Genomic DNA, 22926 nt, shown 5'->3' with positions numbered 1-22926 from the left:
TCTTTGCCCGCTTTGAGGATAATATAGTGCCACCGCCGTGAGCCGCTAACAAGAACTGCGGCACCCCTCTTCTTCTCCGTGTCTGACGTGAGTAAAACATTTAAACGTGTTAACCCTCGCAGGGCTGCTGGCCCAGACCTAGCCGCGTCCCTCAGAGCATGCACAGACCAGCTGGCTGGTGTGTTTACAGACATATTCAATCATTCCCTATCCCAGTCTGCTGTCCCCACATGCTTCAAGATGGCCTCCATGGTTCCTTTACCCAGGAAGGCAAAGATAACTGAACTAAATGACTACCGCCCCGTAGCACTCACTTCTGTCATCCTGAAGTGCTTTAAGAGACTAGTCAAGGATCATATCATTTCCACCTTCCGGCAACCCTAGACCCACTTCAATTTGCATACCCCCCAAACAGGTCCACAGACGATGCAATCGCCATCACACTGCACACTGCCCTATCCTGTCTGGTCAAGAGGAATACCTATATAAGAATGCTGTTCGTTGACTACAGCTCAGCATTCAACACCATAGAAACAAAACAAAAACACTCAACAAAACAAAAAAAAGAGATGATCGTGGACTTCAGGAAACAGCTGAGGGAGCACCCCCCTATCCACGTCAACGGGACTGCAGTGGAGAAAGTGGAACGCTTCACAAACTGAAATGGTCCACTCACATAGACAGTGTGGTGAAGTAGGCGCAACAGCACCTCTTCAACTTCAGGAGGCTGAAGAAATTTGTCTTGGCTCTTAAAACCCTCACAAACCTTTACTGATGCACAATCAAGAGCATCCTGTCGGGCTGTATCACAACCTGGTATGGCAACTGAACCATCCGCAACCTCAGGGCTCTCCAGAGGGTGGTACGGTCTGCCCAACGCATCACCGGGGGCAAACTACCTGCCCTCCAGGACACCTACAGCACCCGATGTCACAGGAAGACAAAAAAGATTATCAAGGGCAACAACCACCTGAGCGACACCCTGTTCACCATGCTATCATCCAGAAGGCGAGGTCAGTACAGGTGCATCAAAGCTGGGACCGAGAGACTGAAAAACAGCTGCTATCTCAAGGCCATCAGAATGTTAAATAGCCATCAATCGTACATTAGCGGCTGCTGCCTATATTCATAGACTTGAAATCACTGGCCACTTTAATAAATGTAACACTAGTCATTTTAATAATGTTTACATATTTTGCATTACTCATTTGTACACTACCGTTCAAAAGTTTGGGTTCACTTAGAAATGTCCTTGTTTTCCATCAAAACATACATGAAATGAGTTGCAAAATGAATAGGAAATATAGTCAAGATGTTGACAAGGTTATAAATAATAATTTTTAATTTAAATAATTATGGTGTCCTTCAAACTTTGCTTTCATCAAAGAATCCTACATTTGCAGTAATTACATCTTTGCAGGCCTTTGGCATTCTAGTTGTCAATTTGTTGAGGTAATCTGAAGAGATTCTACCCCATGCATCCTGAAGCACCTCCCACAAGTTGGATTGGCTTGATGGGCACTTCTTACGTACCATACGGTCAATCTACTCCCACAACATCTCAATAGGGTTGAGATCCGGTGACTGTGCTGGCCACTCCATTATAGACAGAATACCAGCTGACTGCTACTTCCCTAAATCATTTTTGCATAGTTTGTAGCTGTGCTTTAGGTCTTTGTCCTGTTGTAGGAGGAAATTGGCTCCAATTGAGCGCCGTCCACAGGGTATGGCATGACATTGCAAAATGGAGTGATAGCCTTCCTCAAGATCCGTTCCTCAAGATCCCTTTTACGCTGTACAAATCTCCCACTTTACCACCACCAAAGCACCCCCAGCCCATCACATTGCCTCCACCATGCTTGACAGATGGCATCAAGCACTCCTCCAGCATCTTTACATTTTTTCTACATCTCACAAATGTTCTTCTTTGTGATCCGAACACGTCAAACTTAAGATTTGTCTGTCCATAACACTTTTTCTGTGTTCTTTTGCCCATCTTGTCTGTGTTCTTTTGCCCATCTTAATATTTCATTTTTATTGGCCAGTCTGAGATATGGCTTTTTCTTTGCAACTCTACCTAGAAGGCCAGCATCCCAGAGTCGCCTCTTCACTGTTGACGTTGAGACTGGTGTTTTCCATATACTATTTAATGAAGCTGCCAGTTGAGGACTTGTGAGGCATCTGTTTCTCAAACTAGACACTCTAATGTACTTGTCCTCTTGCTCAGTTGTGCACTGGGGCCTCCCACTCCTCTTTCTATTCTGGTTAGTGCCCGTTTGAGTTGTTCTGTGAAGGGAGTAGTAGACAGCGTTGAACGAGATCTTCCGTTTCTTGGCAATTTCTCGCATGGAATAGCCTTCATTTCTCAGAACAAGAATAGACTGACGAGTTTCAGAAGAAAGTTCTTTGTTTCTGGTCATTTTCAGCCTTTAATCAAATCCACAAATGCTGCTGCTCGAGATACTCAACTAGTCTAATGGGCAGTTTTATTGCATCAGCACAACAGTTTTCAGCAGTGCTAACAAAGGGGTTTTCTAATGATCAATTAGCTTCTTAGCTAACACAACGTGCCATTGGAACACAGTAGTGATGGTTGCTGATAATGGGCCTCTGTACACCTATGTAGATATTCCACTAAAAAAATCTGCCATTTTCAGCTACAATAGTCATTTACAACATTAACAATGTCTACACATAATTTTTGATCAATTTGATGTTATTTGCTTTTCTTTCAAAAACAAGGACATTTCTAACTGACCCCAAACTTTTGAACGGTAGTGTATATACTGTACTCTATTCTATTCTACTGTATCTTAGCCTATGCCGCTCTGACATTGCTCGTCCATATATTTATATATTCTTAATTACATTCCTTTACTTAGATTTCTGTGTATTGGGTATATGTTGTGAAATTGTTAAATATTACTTGTTAGATATTATTGCTCTGTTAGAGCTAGAAACACAGGCATTTCGCTACACCCGCAATAACATCTGATAAACATGTGTATGTGACCAATAACACTTGATTTGATTTGTTTTTCAACAGGACAACAACCAAACACACCCCCAGGCTGTGCAAGGGCTATTTGACCAAGGAGAGTGATCGATTGCTGCATCAGATGATCTGGCCTCCACAATCACCCAACCTCAACACAATTTAGATGATTTTGGATGAGTTGAACCGCAAAATGAAGGAAAAGCAGCCAACAAGTGGTCAGCATATGTGGGAAGTCCTTCAAGACTGCTGGAAAATCATTCCAGGTGAAGCTGGTTGAGAGAATGTCAAGAGTGTGCAATGCTGTTATCAAGGCAAAGGGCAGCTACTTCGAAGAATCTCAAATATAAATGGTCATGGTTACTACATGATTCCATATTTCATAGTGTTGATGTCTTCAATATTATTCTACAATAAAGAAAATAGAACAAATAAAGAAAAATACTTCAATGAGTAGGTGTGTCCAAACTTTTGACTGATACTGTATATCTTTTTTTGTGGAACTTAGTCAGACTCTCAATTTACTGTTGAGAGTTAGAATAGTAGAATACAGAAAGTGCAAGTTTGAAATTTGTTTGTGCATCAGCAGTTTTTATCTTGTTTTGCCAGTCGCTGACAGTCACTCACTTAGCCATGTCAGCAAATTAAAATTGATTGGTAAATTAGTCTCGGCAGTTATCTAAACTTGTAATCATTGCCTAATACCAACCGGGCACGCAGGGCATGTGCACAGGGGCCCTGACTTCCATGGGGCCCCATTGATTTTGTTAGTCACTCTCACTCAGATATCATTTTTTATTTATTTTTATTTCACCTTAATTTAACCAGGTAAGCTAGTTGAGAACAAGATCTCATTTACAGCTGGCATAAGTCATGGCAAAATGTGTAGAATTGCAGGAAATTAGCTTTAAAACTGCAACATTTTCTCTCCGCCCCATGGCAAAATGTGTAGAACTGCAGAAGACTTCCTTTAAAACTGCAATGTTTTCTCTATGCCCCATGGCAAAATATGTAGAATTACAGGAAAACCTTTAAAAGACAATTGTTTCTCTACCGTCAATAGGGGGGCACAAAAAAAATTGACCCACCACCAAATCTTGCTTAGGGTCCACAAAAGGATAGACGAAGGTGGTTCGAAATGTGGCTTGAAATATCTGATTCCATGTGCTTTTTGGCTGTTCAGACTGCAGGAAAATGAACCGATTCGAATCGGATATACAAAAGAATAGGATTTGAGTCACTTCATTCTGAGAAGCCATGTGAATACAGGCCCTGAACTCTAGGGACAGTGTAGGCAGTTGAGTGCCAATCAGCAACACACTGTCAACCATCGTCATCATTCACGACTTGATTGGTATCAGTTGTGTTAGTTAGTGCTAGCTGGAACAAAAATCCTTCACCCACACCAGCATTGGTTTCGTCAAACATTCATGTGTGGTAGGGTATCAGAATATTTTCTCCCTTATCAAATACAATTGGACACTCATTGTTCTTTGTATTGACTGGAGAGTTTATACTTCAGATTAGGAGTGTGGTTCCCTTGAAGAAACCACTGTCTAATTCTTAATCACTTTCTATTGTTTTCTTTTGCTTATGTTGCTGGTGAAGAACAGTATGAGGATGTATGAACTTGTCATCATTGAATTTTGCTATTGGCATTTAGTGTAGAAAGCTGCATTTGTTTGTTGAAAAGAGGGGCCGATGATAGATGCATGGACAGAGAATATAAAGTTACCCAACTGAAGCATTTTGAAGAAGGTCAAGGAGTGCCGTCAATTGGGGCTTACACCATCTGTGTAGAATATACTGAGGACGACTATGATCATATCGATGAACTCAGACAACAACAATGGCCGCCGTGTGTCTCTGGATGAACTGGGCTGTATTCAGTAGTCGGATTCCGTTGCTAAACATTTTGTCTGTCGCAAAACGTTTTGCAACGGAAAACCGTTTACCATTTACTCTAGGAACCAAACAGCACAAAAGGAACATTTTCCGTTTGGAGGAACAGACAATGTTTTGCAATGGAATACACCCATTTTTAGGTCATAGAACAAAATGGCTCTCAGAATTCAAAAGCCCTCATGATCTCAATTCTCTTTATGGAACCCTCAGATTCTATGGTCTACTCAAACAAGTTGTGGTTCTCACAAGTTCCAGATAATAATGTCATCACCAGGGGGATTCGTGTTGAATAAATTAATGTGTAAAATTGTATTTCAGAATGTAGTGATACTCCATATTTAGAGCACACGATTGAGTATAATGACACCAAGGTGTGGTCTGTATCATGTACAGTTGAATCAGAAGTTTACATACACCTTAGCAAAATACATTTACACTCAGTTTTTCACAATTCCTGACATTTAATTCTAGTAAAAATTCCCTGTCATAGGTCAGTTAAGAGCACTACTTTATTTTAAGAATGTGAAATGTCAGAATAATAGAGAGAATGATGCATTTCAGCTTTTTTTTCATCACATTCCCAGTGGGAATGTTTACATACTAATTGAGTTTACATACTAATTGAGTGTATTTGGTAGCATTGTCTTTAAATTGTTTAACTTGGGTCAAACATTTTGGGTAGACTTCCACAAGCTTCTCACAATAAGTTGGGTGAATTTTGGCCCATTCTTCCTGACAGAGATGGTGTAACTGAGTCAGGTTTGTAGTCCTCCTTGCTCACACATGCTTTTTCAGATCTGGCCACAAATTTTCTATAGGGTTGAGGTCAGGGCTTTGTGATGGCCACTCCAAAACCTTGACTTTGTGGTCCTTAAGCCATTTTGCCACAACTTTGGAAGTATGCTTGGGGTCATTGTCCATTTGGAAGACCCATTTGCGACCAAGCTTTAACTTCCAGACTGATGTCTTGAGATGCTGCCTCGATAAATCCACATAATTTTCCTGCCTCATGATGCCTTCTACTTTGTGAAGTGCACCAGTCCCTCCTGCAGCAAAGCACCCCCACAACATGATGCCGCCACCCCTTCACTTCACAGTTGGGATGGTGTTCTTCGGCTTACAAGCCTCCCTTTTTCCTCCAAACATAACAATGGTCATTATGTGTAAACAGTTCCATTTCTGTTTCATCAGACTATAGATTTCTCCAAAAAGTATGATCTTTGTCCCCATGTGCAGTTGCAAACCATAGTCTGGCTTTTTTATGGCGGTTTTGGTGCAGTGGCTTCTTCCTTGCGGAGTAGCCTTTCAGGTTATGTTGATATAGGACTTGTTTTACTATGGATATAGATACTTTTATACCCGTTTCCTCTAGCATCTTCACAAGGTCCTTTGCTGTTGTTCTGGGATTGATTTGCACTCTTCGCACCAAAATATGTTAATCTCTAGGAGACAGAACGCATCTCCTTCCTGAGCAGTATGATGGCTGCGTGGTCCCATGGTGTTTATACTTGCGTACTATTGTTTGTACAGATGAACTTGGTACCTTCAGGCGTTTGGAAATTGCGCCCAAGGATGAAGCAGACTTGTGGAGGTCTACACATTTATTTCTGAGGTTTTGGCTGATTCCTTTTGATTTTCCCATGATGTCAAGCAAAGAGGCACTGGCTATGAAGGTAGGCCTTGAAATACATCCACAGGTACACCTCCAATTGACTCAAATTATGTCAAATAGCCTATGAGAAGCTTCTAAAACCATGACATCATTTTCTGGAATTTTCCAAGCTGTTTAAAGTCACAGTCAACTTAATGTATGTAAATTATGACCTACTGGAATTGTGATACAGTGAATTATAAGTGAAATAATCTGTCTGTAAACAATTGTTGGAAAAATTACTTGTGTCATGCACACAGTAGATGTCCTAATCGACTTGACAAAACTATAGTTTGTTAACAAGAAATGCGTGGAGTGGTTGAAAAACTAGTTTTAATGACTCCAACCTAAGTGTACGTAAAATTCTGACTTCAACTGTAAGTTCACAGATCATTGGTCTTACAGAGGGAACGTATAGGCCTAAAATGGCCACTTTTATCATGTTTATCTATTTTATTGTCTTTGTTACAATACATGTAAATAGCATATCAAACATCCTAACTCACGGGAACTTCCTATTTTTGAGAATTGCCTGAACAATCTGAGAAATTGCCCCTGTCTATTCATTTGCCAGCCCAATTACTATAGATAGATTTTTCAGTTGATTAAGGAATCTGTAAGTAGCTGCTACAGATGACTTCTTAACTACTCTAACAACATAACATCAAGTGTCAAGTGCAAACAAGTCCAACTGGGGTAAATGGACCATATTTTAATGCTGATGCTTCTCCCTTCTGATGTGGAATAATCAGGGAAAGAGGTGATTTACACATTTGACTGTCCAGGATTTATCAACAAGCATGATGATTATTTATAGGTGTATGTGTGTGTGTCTTCCACTTATTACAGTATACGGTTGTTTTTAATATAAACATGTAATTCTGAACTTTAAGCCTCAGTTAGAATGTGAGCTATTTATATTGATAAATTATTAAACGCATCAGCAGTTGATTAGTCCAGATGTTGGATTGAAGACACCCATGGACATATCACCGTCGACGGTGTTGAGTTACCGACTAACAAAAGGGTGTACCTGATTCTTCAGACACGCCCTGTTGCTGCTTGGATAGCGTCGAAGGAAACTACGCGTAGTTCAACAACGTTTTCAAGTAACTTGTTGACATTTTGGGGTTTTCTTCGTTTAATTAGGACTGGGGTATTCGTTCTAAACTGAAATGGGAGCGTGTATGGCATTGTGTTCAATCGCTAGCTGTGTAAGTATAAATTATATAACTTCCTATCCCATTTTGCTCACTTTGTTAGAGTGAGCGTATGCAACGACGTTTGTTTTTGGGTCCTTATGTAAACACAGACACTGTTTTCCCAGTATATTCTAATATGTTATGTTGATCTGAAGTGGTTTAAAATACTTTCGTTTGAAAACAGACACTTGTTTTGTCGGTCAATTAACATGGTTTTATTTGCTGAAAAAGTCAGCAGTTTCATGTTAGGCTAATTTCCGGTTTCTATGCAGTTTCAGTGCGTCACGCTGTCCCCTCCCACCCCAAATCATCTGCGTGACTGAAATTATTCCTTTTCATATTCGATGCCATGTTGTGGGCGAATTCAATAATAATGTTTAGTATATTTGTTAGTCACTGAACGTTTTCTAAGCCTGCTTGAGCAATAGAAAAAATCATCCAATTTTGGGGACCCCCACACCACTAAAATGACCATGCAGAGAGTGTTCGGCCTATTGACCCTTTCTATTGAAGAGTTTATAGCACATTCTTACGTCACCATAAAGCCCTGTGTCTGTTTTACCTACAATGGCTACACCCTTTGAGAAAAAGCTTGTAACTACTGCTGGTGCATACAGCCTGCATTTGGAAAGAATTCAGTAACATTTTGTTACTTTACAGCCTTATTCTAAAATAGATTTTTTTTAAATAATCTCAATCTACCCACAATACCCCATAATGACAAAGCGAAAACATGTTTTTAGAAATTTTAGCAAATGAATTCAAAATTTAAAAAACAGATGCCTTATTTACATAATTATTCAGACCCTTTGCTATGAGACTTGAGCTCAGGTGCATCCTATTCCCATTGATCATCCTTGAGATGTTTCTACAACTTGATTGGAGTCCACCTGTGATAAATTCAATTGATTTGACATGTTTTGGAAAGGCATACACCTATCTATATAAGGTCCCACAGTTGACAGCTCTGAGACAAGATTGTGTTGAGTCACAGATCTGGGGAAAGGTAACAAAACATTTATTCAGCAATGAAGCTCTCCAAGAACACAGTGGCCTCCATCATTCTTAAATGTAAGAAGTTTGGAACCACCAAGACTCTTCCTATAGCTGTTTTTCAGGGACTGGGAGACCAGTCAGGATTGTGGGGGAAAGATGGACGGAGCAAAGTACAGAGAGCCTTGATGAAAACCTACTGCAGAGTGCTCAGGACCTCAGTCTGGGGGTGACGGTTCAACTTCCAACAGGACAACAATCCTAACCACACAGTCAATTTTTATGTCCTTGAGTGGCCCAGCCAGACCCCATACTTAAACCCAATCGAACATCTTTGGAGAGACCTGAAAATAACTGTGCACCGACAACTTGATGGACCTTGAGAAGAATGGGAGAAACTCCCCAAATACAGGTGTGCCAAGCTTGTAGCGTCATCCCCAAGAAGACTCCGCTGTAATCGCTGCTAAAGGTGTTGTAACAAAGTACTGAGTAAAGGGTCTGAATACTTATGTAAATGTGAGATTTCAGTTTTTTATGTTATATACATTTCTAAAAACCTGCTTTTTTTTGCTTTGTCATTATGTGTATGTTGAAATGGGGGGGAATAATCTATTTCTGAATGCACTGTAACTTGCAATCATTTAATGAAGGATGGCTGATCCTTCCCAGCTACCACATCATAGGCTTCCCTGTGCTTGACTAAACTATGCTTCCCACATCTCTGGCCTGATCCAGCCTATACCTCTAGTTCACACAGCATCTCTTGACTTGACAGTCTTCATGAATCATCAGAGAGCAGTGAGATGCCTCCCAAGGAGCATTGTCCTTCTGTGACCTCATACAACACTTACACACCACTGGGGTCTTCCTCAATTCATCAGTCCTGATTGCTCCAGTTCCCCTCCACGCTTCTTCTTAAAACACATTGGAAAGGGACCTTGGATCTCCACCAATATGTTATGAGGGAAAACAAGAAATCATGAGAAAATCTTTCTTGAGAAAGAGCATGCACCAGACGGTTGTGTTAGTGTTCATTGCTGTACTGTAATTGTATGAGTGGCAGCCTCTGTCATTGTCACTGGCAGGATTACCTTCAATACAACAGTTGTCCGGGCTCATTTGGATGGGAAACGCAATGGTTCCCGTGACTTTTTATTTATTTTTTAAAGCATATCAAATTGTCACTTAACAGTGAAATGCTTGCTTAAGAACCTTTCCCAACAATGCAGAGTTTTATATTATTATATAGTAACCAACACGAGGAATACAATACACAGGAATGGAGCTGTATAAAGGGAATAACAGGCAGTGGCGCACAGTAGATTTGTTGCAAACACACAAACCATGCATGTATTTGCCAGATTATGCCATCTCTCTCTGGCACAACAAAAATTTGACTTGTCTGTGCAATCTATCTAGGCATCATGTCTGTGTGGCTCCGCTCCCTGTCTGCTGTCAGGATGCTGTCCCTCCACCTACAACTCCACTGTGTCCCGGCTGGCCTTCTCCTTCCTGCTGCTGCTGGGGTCCCTGGTCTCTGTCATCATGATCCTACCTGGCATGGAGGCTCAGCTCAAGAAGGTAACACCACATAACACAACCCTGGTCTTGGTTGCTTGATGAGGAGCCTTGCCTGAAACCTACAAATTTGTGTTAGCTCCCTGAACTAGTGCCAAGGTCTTAGCTCAGTGGGCTAACAAAGACTTGTGGCTTGCAGGAGACTGGTTCTTACCCAGTTGGTGTCACAAGTTGGTGTAGAAGGCCCTGTGGTTGACAACTTTGACCTGTGTTACGTAGATTGTTGGTTCAATTCTTACTATGTTTCTTCACTGATCTATCAGATACCTGGGTTCTGTGTTGGTGGAACTTCCATAACCATACCAGGCATTGAAAACAAGGTGAACTGTGATGTCATCGTGGGCTACAAGTCTGTGTACCGCATGTGCTTTGCCATGGCCTGCTTCTTCTTCCTGTTCTCCATCATCATGATCCGTGTTCGCAGCAGCAAGGACCCCCGAGCCTCACTACAGAACGGGTATGTAGCAGACTTTTATTGTAGTGGATAGTGATATTTGGGAAAACATTGCCCTCTGCTGGCCAGACCAGGACAGTGAAGCATCTCCCCCACACCCCTATTTGTTTACATACCAGTATAAAATATTGCATTCTCGTTTGTATCATGGCAAGGAAACAAAACACGAAGCGGATATAACTTCTTTAGGAAAGAAACACTAATGTTGGAAACAAACATTGTGGTGTCATCCAGAGTCACATTTATTTATTTTACAAGCTATAGCACAATGTTTTACATACAGCAGGAGCAAATAGGTTGGCCTGCTAAATTCATTTTTTTAGCCATGGAAAAAAACATTGCGATATTGCCCTATAAAATATGACCAGTATTTTATTAATGGCGTACAGACGCAGGACTTGTTTTTTTTGTATGAAGTGATGTATTGAATGAATGCCTGTGGCTTTGTCCTCTCAGATTCTGGTTCTTCAAGTTCCTTATACTGGTGGGGATAACTGTAGGAGCCTTCTTCATTCCAGATGGGACATTCAACACAGGTATACTCTATTATATGACTTCAATGTTAAATAGCTTCCTCCAAACACTAATAACCATTGGCAATTTTCACGAAAATATTGGTGGGGAAAACGCAATCAACGAAGCTCATGCATCAAAACTACGACACTGGCTACACATAGAATGCACTAATAACCAATCCCAGAAATTAGTTTGGAGTTACAACATTTGGGTTATGAACAGTTTAAGGCTACTTCCCTTATCTTTAGCTCATATTGCACGAAAGACCACAGTAATCGAGCATACTTTTTATAGGGTAAACTTAGCTAGTAATCGGTCTGCAATATTGCAACACTGCGTGTGTCTGCCTGTTACAAAGGGGCCTGGTTAACAATATGCAACATTTGCATAAGGGAAGGCTATTCCCTTCATCTATTGTACAGTTATATCAAAGATGTATAACTCTTCTTCTACATGTGGTTCCATGGGTATTAGTTTGCCATCAAACATCAACAATAAGACATAGTCTATAGGATATTATAGCTAGCCTACCTTAAAATAGATGTTAGCCACTGCTTCATGATCCACCACCAACCACATAATGATAAGTTTGAAAATGATTTGCTAGGAGATAGCAAAGTTAGTTGACATTAGAGGTGGACCGATTTTAGGATTTTTCAACACCGATTATTGGAGGACTAAAAAAGTCGATACCGATTTTAATCAGACGATAAATACATTTTTACAAATTTAATTTATTTGTAATAATGACAATTACAATTAATGAATGAATGAACACTTATTTTAATATAATACATCAATAAAATCAATTTAGCCTCAAATAAATAATGAAACATGTTCAATTTGGTTTAAATAATGCAAAAACAAAGTGTTGGGGAAGAAAGTAAAAGTGCAATATGTGCCATGTAAAAAAGCTAACGTTTAAGTTCCTTGCTCAGAACATGAGAACATATGAAAGCTGGTGGTTCCTTTTAACATGTCTTCAATATTCCCAGGTAAGAAGTTTTAGGTTGTAGTTATTACAGGAATTATAGGACTATTTCACTCTATACCATTTGTATTTCATATACCTTTGACTATTGGATGTTCTTATAGGCACTTTAGTATTACCAGTGGAACAGTATAGCTTCTGTTCCTCTCCTCGCTCGCACCAGGAACACATCGACAACAGCCATCCTTGAAGCAGCATTACCCATGCAGAGCAAGGGGAACAACCACTCCAAGTCTCAGAGCGAGTGACGTTTGAAACACTATTAGCGCTAACTAGCTAGCCCTTTCACATCGGTTACACCAGCCTAATCTTGGGAGTTGATAGGCTTGAAGTCATAAACCAGAGACGAGCTGCTGGCAAAACGCACAAAAAAACGGGTGGCATCCAGAAGTCTAAATATTCCTGTTGCATTGCACAACCTTTAATGTTATGTCATAATTATGTAAAATTCTGGCACATTAGGTGGCCCAAACTGTTGCATATACACCGACTCTGCGTGCACTGAACACAAGAGAAGTGACACAATTTCACCTGGTTAATATTGCCTGCTAACCTGGATTTCTTTGATCTAAATATGCAGGTTTAAAAATGTATACTTCTGTGTATTGATTTTAAGAAAGGCATTGATGTTTATGGTTAGGTACACATTGGAGCAACGACAGTCCTTTTTCACAAATATGCACCGCATCGATTATATGCAACGCAGGCCACGCTAGATAAACTAGTAATATCATCAACCATGTGTAGTTAACTAGTGATTATGATTGATTTGTTTTTTAAAAGATAAGTTTAATGCTAGCTAGCAACTTACCTTGGCTTACTGCATTCGCTTAACAGGCAGGCTCCTCGTGGAGTGCAATGTAATCAGGTGGTTAGAGCGTTGGACTTGTTAACTGTAAGGTTGCAAGATTGAATCCCAGAGCTGACAAGGTAATCTGTCGTTCTGCCCCTGAACAAGGCAGTTAACCCTGTGTTCCTAGGCCGTCATTGAAAATAAGAATGTTCTTAACTGACTTGCCTAGTTCAATAAAGGTGTAAAAATAATAATCTTCCAAATCGGTGTCCAAAAATACAGATTTCCGATTGTTATGAAAACTTGAAATCAGCCCTAATTAATCGGTCGACCTCTAGTTGACATATTTCACCTAGCTTGAAGACATGGTAAACAACTAGCTAGCTATGACGTTGACACATCAGTCCAATCAAAATTACGCAGCATAAAACCTTGCTTTATCTGTGGCCAATAGCATTGAGCCTTCATGGGTGGGCACTTCTACTGTAAACCAATGGAGCACTGAATAAGGGCCTCTGATGGCTCGCTCTCCCAGTAGATGCTGCGGTCAGGTAGTGTCCCCGTGAGTGGACATACCCTCAGCCAAACACACGCAACCAGAGAAGTTCAACAACGCCTGCGCTCTGTACTTTCTTTGTCTGACCCTCCACCACAGAAAGCACTGAGCAAGGCTGGAACAGTTGCATTTTGGGGTTGCATTTTGGGGCTGCCTGACTCGACGAAAATGTACCAATACAATGGGAAAGCGACCACATACTTTATTAGATCAAGCTTCTTTAAAAAATATATTTAAATTGTTTGCCAACTGATATGATTATTGTGACATGAAATAACAGAATTGCATGCAAATCTCCTGGATATTGGTGGGCCCGGCCCAAGTGACGCATCGCCACTGCCAATGACGTGTAGTCAATTATGGTCAATTAATCACCCATTGCACATTTAGTCTTAACAACTCATCCTGTGTTCCAGTGTGGTTCTACTTTGGCGTAGTGGGTTCCTTCATCTTCATCATCATCCAACTGATCCTGCTGGTGGATTTTTCTCACACCTGGAACCAGTCCTGGCTGGAGAATGCAGAGGAGGGAAACAGCAAGTGCTGGTTTGCAGGTACTGATTGTTAATACAGTCTGCTAATTTTAAATTAGTGTTGTCTACCTCCATTTAAATTGTACTTTTTGTCAATGTTTTCTCCAGGTTTGGGGTCAGTTCTATTTTTATTCAGTCAGTTCAGGAAGTAAACTGACATTTCCCTGAGAGAGAGTTCCTGAGAAATATTGCTATTTCAGTTTAATTCCTGAATTGAAGAGAAATTGACCCCGGTTTTCTAGTGCAAATGAAAAATAATTTAATAATGTGATATTCTTGTGTTTCCCCTCCCACAGCTCTCCTGTCGTTCACGGTGCTACACTATGCCCTGGCCTTCTCTGCTGTGGTCTTGTTCTATATCTATTACACCACGGGAGATGACTGCACTGAACACAAGATCTTCATTAGCCTTAACTTAATCTTTTGCATCATCATCTCCATTGTTGCCATCCTGCCCAAAGTTCAGGTGAGGTTTCAGTCTCGAAAGATCGAAACATGCACACTGAAAGTTCCCACAGTTTTATAGAGTACAATGTTTCTTTGAGGAACAAGACTGAAACAGCCTGCACTCCTTGAAATACATACACATACTGAAGTTCATTCTGGAGTGTAAATTTTAGCAATGTTAGCAATTATCAAAGATCATCAAAATGTTAACTACAATATGTAACTGAGCTATAGATCTGTTATTCTCATTGAAAGCACGTTTAAGTGGTAGATCTGTTCTATCTGCGCTTTTTCTATGCTTAAGTTTAGTTTTTGTCTTTTGATTTTGTACACCTGTTTCAAACAGCTGAAAATACAATATTTTTGGTAATGGAAATTATATTTCACAGCTGTAGTGATACAAGGATTTTCTACACAATGACTGCTTGTATTGTCACACAGAAATTAGGCGAACTGTTTGAACTTTAGCAACCAGGAAATGGCGGTGCAATTTCTGCATATTGCACCTGTAAACAATTTGTTCATGTGAATGTTGTTGAACAGAGTTAGACTAATGTGTCGTGTGTCTGTCTTGTTTATTTACTTATTTATTTTCCCCCAGGAGGCCCAGCCTAGCTCAGGCCTGCTCCAGGCCTCCCTCATTTCCCTCTACACTATGTATGTCACATGGTCTGCCATGACCAACAACCCCAGTAAGTTTCATCATGACCCTACTGATGACCCTGTTTAGAATTATGGTTTACAATGCTCGTAACCCTGACTCACATGGCTGCATACTGACTCATGGAATTCATGTAATGGGAAGTCTGCAACTAAGACTGTGAAGAAGCATATTTTACCTGAAAGGTCAACTTGGGTCAGTGATCACTTCATCCAACATGAAATGAGTTGCAGCCAAAAATCACGAGAGAGAAAAATAGATGTGACTCTGGTTTTAAAAGCATAACATTTTGTCCTTCATCGTTATGGCAGTATTATCTTTCTTCCTACAGACCGTAAGTGTAACCCCAGCCTGCTGAGTCTGGTCAACAACACACCCAGCCCTACACCTTCCCCAGGACAAGAGGTCCAGTGGTGGGATGCACAGGGCATCATAGGACTGGTCATCTTCTTCTTCTGCACACTGTATGCCAGGTATGACATCACAACCTAGAGTCAGGTTCTCTCCAATCCTGGGGACCCACAGGCAGTGGTGGAAAAGGTACCCAAAAGCCATACTTGAGTAAAAGTAAAGATACCTTACTGAAAAACGACTCATTTAGAAGATAGTCACTCATTAGACTATTACTTGAGTAAAAGTCTTAAAGTACATTTAATATCAGCTACTTTAAGTATGAAATGTTAGAGCCGTAAATCTGAAAAGCAAAACAGACAGATCTTTTATTTGGTTTGAGCTTTTCTGGAAGGTAAGTCTTACGGATGCAAAAAGTGCTCAGATAACACTTAAAAATACAGACAAAATATAGTATATAGCCACTAAATATAAATATAGTATATAGCCACTAAACATAAGCAGTTACAATCAGTCACTTTGCTTGAGAATTTGTTTTGTATAGAACCCTATAGTTCGTTTCTTTAAAAAACATTTTTTTTAGGTAACTCAAAGTACATGTACAGATCTGCACACAACCTCACTGTAGGAATATGAGGACATCACCACTGATGGAACTGGAGTGTCAGGTCATACCTTTAACATGGACACCTATGACTTGTGAATTTTAAATGTGACAAAATGCATAAGGCATCCCTTTCCTTGGGCTTGCTAGCATTAAGGTGTCATTACTTGAAGTTGAATTTCAGGTTCATCTTCAGTAAAATATGTTTTTCAAAGTTTCTGGAATCCAGCCCTGCTCTCATTGGGCTGAAAACAAATCCTGCAATGCTGAACAGCCTTTCACATGCAGTTGAGGCAGGCAAGGGTGTGTTCAACCTCAGACTGTTGGGAAGGACTTGAGCAACTCCCTATGATCAGCTGAACAGGCCAGGTATCTGTCCAGCTGTTTGGAGCTTAATTGTGCTTGAGATGTCTTCATGCCACCAGTTCATCAGAAGGTCTTCTGCCATCACCTAGCTGCAGGGTTCTTCCATGTGGTCCTTGATGTAGTACATTCCTGAAATACAAGGAAGATGACAATAGAAATCATGCAGTTATGTTTTTTGTGAGCCTACATTAATCCATCCCCCATCTATATAAATCGAGCAACAAGGCGAAGTAGGCTGCCCATTGGACTGAACTTCAAAGTCAGGATTGTAGTTTTTAAATGGCTGCTTCTCAAATCTATGATGTGTCAAAATGTACACTATACAAAAGTTGTTTCTGAATAAAATATTGTTAATGAACCACATTTTGTCTTAACCATTCTGATGGTGGCGTCATCCTTCGTCCAAGTTGTTGTGAATTTGGGGAAAAGGATTGCAGCTGCGATCAGCTCAGGTTCTTGAAACATGGCTGACGTGCTTCGTCAGTCCCAGTTATAGCGCTTCCACTAGAGGCTTACAGTACTTCAGGGACAACTTGATTCGGTCAAGTTTTGTGATCAGCAAGTTGATAGCTGGAAGTAGCCACCCCACCTGGACATTGCTTTCAGCCTGCAGGATGTTGATGGCCTTTTCCCCTGGGCTCATGGTAGAAGCATACTCTGTGAGGAAGGCGACTTCAGCTGGATTGAACCTGTGGAAGAAAAAAAATACTACGGTTTCCTAACCTACAAAGGGGACCACTAACAATTTCACCTGATTTAACAACTGTAATCAATGGCTGGATGAGTAGTTGACTAAATGATAGTGTATGGCAACAATATGTGAAACGGTTATTCCCCAAGCAAAGGGTCAGGAAATACTGCAACCTATTTATGATATTGAAGACCTTACATTATCAAATACAATCCTTACTTACATTGGAACCTTGAAGTCTGTGCAGAGAACTGACGGCCGCCTCTCCTTTGACGATCCTCAGTCTTTCTACAACCATGAACCAGGAGTTCCACCTTGTAACATTCGGGCGTAGCAGTTGGAGGTCGCAAGTATTGGTTTCGGCTACAAGTGTAGATCTCCTGCATTTGTTCCAAAGTGCTAGGCACTTGCCAAATGTTGAACAGAACACTTTATTTTGTATGCCTCACTGGATGTTGCTTTCAGAGCATTGCCTGTAGAGCCTTAGTGGAGTAGGTGGCAAGCACAACACTGGTGCTTCGGCAGCTGGTACTTTCAACCATCTACATTCAGGATCGTTGCCACATCAAACTTCACTTCAATCTCCTCTTGTTCCTCTTCACCATCATCCTGGCTAGCTCCCTCACCACCACCACCCACTGCTTCGACTGCCTTGTTGTTTTCACCTTCTCCAAAAACTTGTAAAGCTTTGAATAAGGTAGTCATTTTTAGAACAGACAATCTTCCTCCGAGTTTCGAACTCAGAATGGATGTCATTTAGGGCGCCTGCCAATACTTCAAAGGTGTGCAATCCTCTCAACTGTCTACAGGCCAGGGCTGCAGAGCATCTGAGACTGTCAGGGTCTATCCAATGGGCTGTAACACCAATGAAGCTCTGTCTTCTTGCAGACCAGCAGTCAGTGGTGGTGGCGTTGTGGTCAACTCCTCTCATGCCCTCAGTCACCTTCATTTCCTTGGATGCTTCATTAATCCTGGAGTGCAGTGTGGGCCTTTTAATGGTTCTCGTTCTACTACAGCGAATAGTTGGAGCCCAAGGACCATATACTTCACCACAGCTTTGTCGATGGAGTTGAGACGCTGCCTTCAATAATGTGCTCTGCTTTATGGTGGCGGGAGTGTGAGGCATGTTCTCTTCAATGTGTTTGCTGTCAGTTCTCTAAAAATCTTTAAGATGGTGTACGTGCTTTCTCTGAAATAATAATAATAATAATAATAATAATAATAATAATAATAATAATAGGAAAAGACCGTTAACTAGGTAACTACCATCACCAAATACTTCAGGTATAGGATCCTAATTTTAACGCTATAAACAACATTAGTTAAGTGAGTTTGACCAATGAATATTACGATGTTCATTGATCTAGCTAACGTAAGTCTACAGTAATTAGCTAGGTGAGAAGAACAACTTTATCAACTAACACAAGGAATAACATTTCTAGCTAAACTAGTGGGTGTTAGCTAACATTGGAAACCTAACGTTAGCTACCTTGACCAGGAGTGTTTTAGAGAAAAGGGTATTTAGCTTGACTAACGTTAAATGCTGACCACACCGCTCACGTCGCGTGCTCGAGCGTTGCAAAATAAATGTAAAAATCTGTTATTCAATTATTGCGCCAACGAGCGTCTGCGTTGCCATCTCCTCATTGGTTATACCCACATGGGTAACTTTCATAAATTGGGTGCATTACCACCACCGACCTCATTTGTCTTTGTCACCCACGTGGGTATAACAGATGAGATGGCACGTGGGTACCTGCTTCAATAAACCAATGAGGAGATTGGAGAGGCAGGACTTGCAGCACGATCTGCATCAGAAATAGAACTGACTTCTATTTTAGCCCTTGGCAACGCAGACGCTCGTTGGTGTGTGCTGTAATTGAATAATATAGATTCCTAAATGTATTTTGCGACGTGAGCGGAATAGTCAGGTGGTAGAGCGATGTCGGACATAATTGAGTAGATTACTGTTTTGCGAGTGACAGCCTCCCAGTGGGTGGGGTTTATACTTAAGGGCCCTTGGGTTTGCCCAAACATATGAGGATTGGCTCAACTCTGCTTGTTTGTCGTCGCCTGCTGCCTAGCTAAACGAGTTCACCCATCAGTGCGCCGACTCACCGATGTTGCTTGTCTTTTTTTTTTCTCCAACATTATTCTTTTTTTCATTTTTATTTTTTTCAGGTTGATTTGAATTTGTAGCGAGTAATGAAGTTGTCGGGAAATGTATCGGTGTGAAAGTATACATTTTCTTTTGAAAATGTAGTGAAGTAAAAGTCAACTAATATAAATTGTACAGATATACCCTAAACTACTTAAGTACAGTAACAAAGTAGAAATACTTTGTTACTTTACACAACTACCCACAGGACTGGACCGGGTACTCTTCGTAGCAGCCCAGACCAGAGACACCTGATCAAAGTACCGTGCTAGATTAAGCCTGTGGATCCTCAGGACTGGATTTGAGAAACACTGGTTCAGAGCTCTTTCAAATGAAATCCAGACCCTTTGAGCCTGTCCACATCACTTACCTTTTTTTTCCTGACGGGTTTCCTGCTCTTTCCCTCTTCTCGCCTGCAGCATCCGTTCGTCCAACAACACCCAGGTGAACAGGCTGATGCAGACAGAGGAGAACCAGGGTCTGGCTGCAGACGACCACGAGGCGGCCATGGGGGAGGACGGGGTCAGACGGGCTGTGGACAATGAGGAAGATGCGGTCACCTACTCTTACTCCTTCTTCCACTTCAGCCTGTGCCTGGCCTCCCTATACATCATGATGACACTCACCAACTGGTACCAGTAAGTAGCTCTGGTTTTCTTTGGTTATATGTGATGGGAGAGGAATAGGAATGTGTACAAGTATAACTGCGGTGATTCACATTGTTTAAGACCTGGATACATGCGTCAGCTCCCCAATTTAATGCCAGGGCTTTAGGTCAGCAGGCTAACAGTCTTGTGGTACTCAGACAACCTGATTTTTCAAACCAACACAGTCTACTATGTGGTTTTGAGATGGTAAATAAAATGTGATTGATTCTGATTTCTCCCCAGACCTGACGCAGACTACCAGGCCATGCAGAGCAGTATGCCAGCAGTGTGGGTGAAGATTAGCTCTAGCTGGATAGGCTTGGCTCTCTACCTCTGGACCTTGGTAGCTCCTGTCATTCTCTCTAATCGAGACTTCAACTAAAGGCATACACCTTCCATCCAGAGCTGTCCCAAATGTTACCTCTATTCCTAAGTAGGAATAGGGTAGGTGTCTTTTCAGATTTGCTTTACTGTTTGGCATGTTATGAGTCACACTACTGGGTAAAAACATTTTCATTGTGCTGCTTGAAGAAGGGGACCACTGTCATTTTCTTATGTCCAGGCTTGTCTCATTGACTGGACATAACATATCAAGAATCTGGGACACTCAAATGAGTATGATATGCAGCGTTAGGTATGATTACATAAAACCGGTTACAAAAAACAAAAGGAGGGTGGTTGGCTGGGTGGGTGAATCATCACGGACAATTTTAGATCATTGGCAACTTTGTGACGACTTAATTATTTTTAGCTACTTTGCAAGTACTTAGCATGCTAGCTACCTTTTTTAACCTTAATCCTTAAGCGTCTAGATGGTCATACCAAGGATCATTTAGCAACTTGATTTAGAATTTTAGGACCCCTTTCGGTATACATAAAATAATGATATCAAGCTTTAATTATTTGAAACAGGTGTGTAGTGCTTGGGCAAAAACCAAAACGTGCACCCCTTGGGATCCCGAGGACTGAGTTTGGGAAACTCTGGTGTAGAGAATCATTGTAACATCTAAATCCTTGTGAAATATACCTTTTTTTTCCATAACCAAAAATATTGTATTTTCAGCTGGTTGAAGATTGTGTACAAAACCGAAAGTAACACACACAAATGAAACTTCAGAATGGGAAACATAGAAGTGTGGTATAGATCTGTCACTTTTCTATCTGAATTTGGCCCGGTAGCCCAAAAAGTTACACATTGCATACTTCCATAAATGTTTTTACTAGTATCGGGCTACCTTCAGACGAGGCTTGTGGGCATCCTAGCAAAACAACCGACGTGTTCGGGAGAGTCACTTCATCGAGGGATCATATTAGTGTTTAGCCCAAACTGTTCGGACGCTACAGACTGAAATTGGCAGATCGTCAGTACTGACTTCAGGCGAGTCCCGTGGGGATTGTGTTAATGAGTCATCTCTCTGTAGTGGTCATATTAGTTTCTAGGCCAAACCGTTCAGACGCTACAGACGTTTTCGTGAGGAACGATTTATTTTATTTCTTTATTTTCCCCAAGGATGTCTCATGGTCTGGCAAACACCTCTAGCTTGGACACCTTCCACCACAAATGCGGAAGGCTGCCATTGGTGGGTGTGGTGGATTGAGACTCAGCCCACGCAAAAAAAACGTATTCTTTAATAGACAGCTTTGATGGTGTTTTTTGTTGTTGAAATTATTATGCTAACTACATTTCAGCAGATGTCGACTCTAGGGGGTAACTACTAGCCTAGCCAATGTTAGCTGCCTAGCTAACGTTAGTCGCAATAAATTTGAATTTTTAACATTGCATATTGTACAAATTACAATTGGAAACATACACATTCATATCATACGAAATGGAATATTTCACATACACAAATTAATACCTACCATACCAAACATCATACTAATTTCTGTTTTCCATTTACTATTTTAAGTCAACCTATGAGTCCAGGTTGTTGTTGTTAGCCATGAGGTTGGTTTTATCATTCAGTTTTTTTATATACATGCATACAAAAACATGAGCTTGGTTTGATGCTTTTAATAATAATTCTCAACATATCTGGTCAGCGACTCTACTAAAACGTAAAAGTGCCTTTTTAAACCTACAGATTTGCTACACAATAAACAAGCTTTATATTCAAATGTGTATATGTTTTGTCATACCTTAACAGATTTGTATCTCTAATGCCTCTCCTTATGTTCAAATGTAATAAATCTGATCATCTTTGAAATGTCGTGTTCTATTGTTATTTTAAGCATTCATGGGATCCTGTAGGTGGGACTGTTGCCAATCAAATTACTGTATTTCTGCGAGATTCTCTTTGAGATTGTTCTATGCACCTCTTTCATATAAGTAGAAAGTGCCCTTAGTACTTCTTTTGGGACATATTTAAGAATTGGGTCCCTGCCATTCTCCCTCAAAAGTGAAAAATGTTAGCTCAATTCACCAGGACAACCAATGCATAATGCCGTCTACGAATTAAATGGCATTTCCCATGTAATGGCTGCAGCAACTTTAATCAAGTGCTTTACTCCGTTCAACACTACTCCTACTTCATTCTGTCCGCGGGACATTCCAGCACAGGAGAAGTAAAGGAAACAGACCAAAGACATGTCATCACATGACATCATCGGTCTAAGCCAACAGGGATTCCAGATCCTCCCATAGCCTCTGGCTTCATTCCATCACCTGACCACAATCACGCTCCAATAGGATTATTCTTATTTCCTTGTGACGCAGGATTTCTCTCTCGAAGGAGATAGAGTTCCCCATCACTAGATCGGCATGAGGGGGTTTTACACAAGTCCAACAGTGTATTTATTGAGGACCAAATGGGTTCTGCTGGGGAGGAGGAGCA

The 22926-nt window shown here is 40.9% G+C and overlaps 1 protein-coding gene across 1 annotated transcript; it reads left to right on the top strand.

Moving 5' to 3' along the window:
• Positions 1–7565: 7565 nt before the first annotated feature.
• Positions 7566–22299, top strand: serinc2 (serine incorporator 2). Its single transcript, XM_020500273.2, has 10 exons — positions 7566–7765; positions 10166–10327; positions 10588–10781; positions 11235–11314; positions 14051–14188; positions 14464–14633; positions 15216–15306; positions 15607–15748; positions 19865–20083; positions 20336–22299. The coding sequence occupies exons 1-10, from the start codon at positions 7727–7729 to the stop codon at positions 20472–20474; spliced, it is 1374 nt and encodes a 457-aa protein (XP_020355862.1). The 5' UTR covers positions 7566–7726; the 3' UTR covers positions 20475–22299.
• The last annotated feature ends 627 nt before the right edge of the window (positions 22300–22926 follow it).

The sequence above is a fragment of the Oncorhynchus kisutch genome, linkage group LG14 (assembly GCF_002021735.2).
Source record: "Oncorhynchus kisutch isolate 150728-3 linkage group LG14, Okis_V2, whole genome shotgun sequence".
In the NCBI taxonomy this organism is placed as follows: Eukaryota; Metazoa; Chordata; class Actinopteri; order Salmoniformes; family Salmonidae; genus Oncorhynchus; species Oncorhynchus kisutch.
The sequence above is the reverse complement of the archived record's forward strand: the minus strand, read 5'-3'. Positions and strand labels throughout refer to the sequence as shown.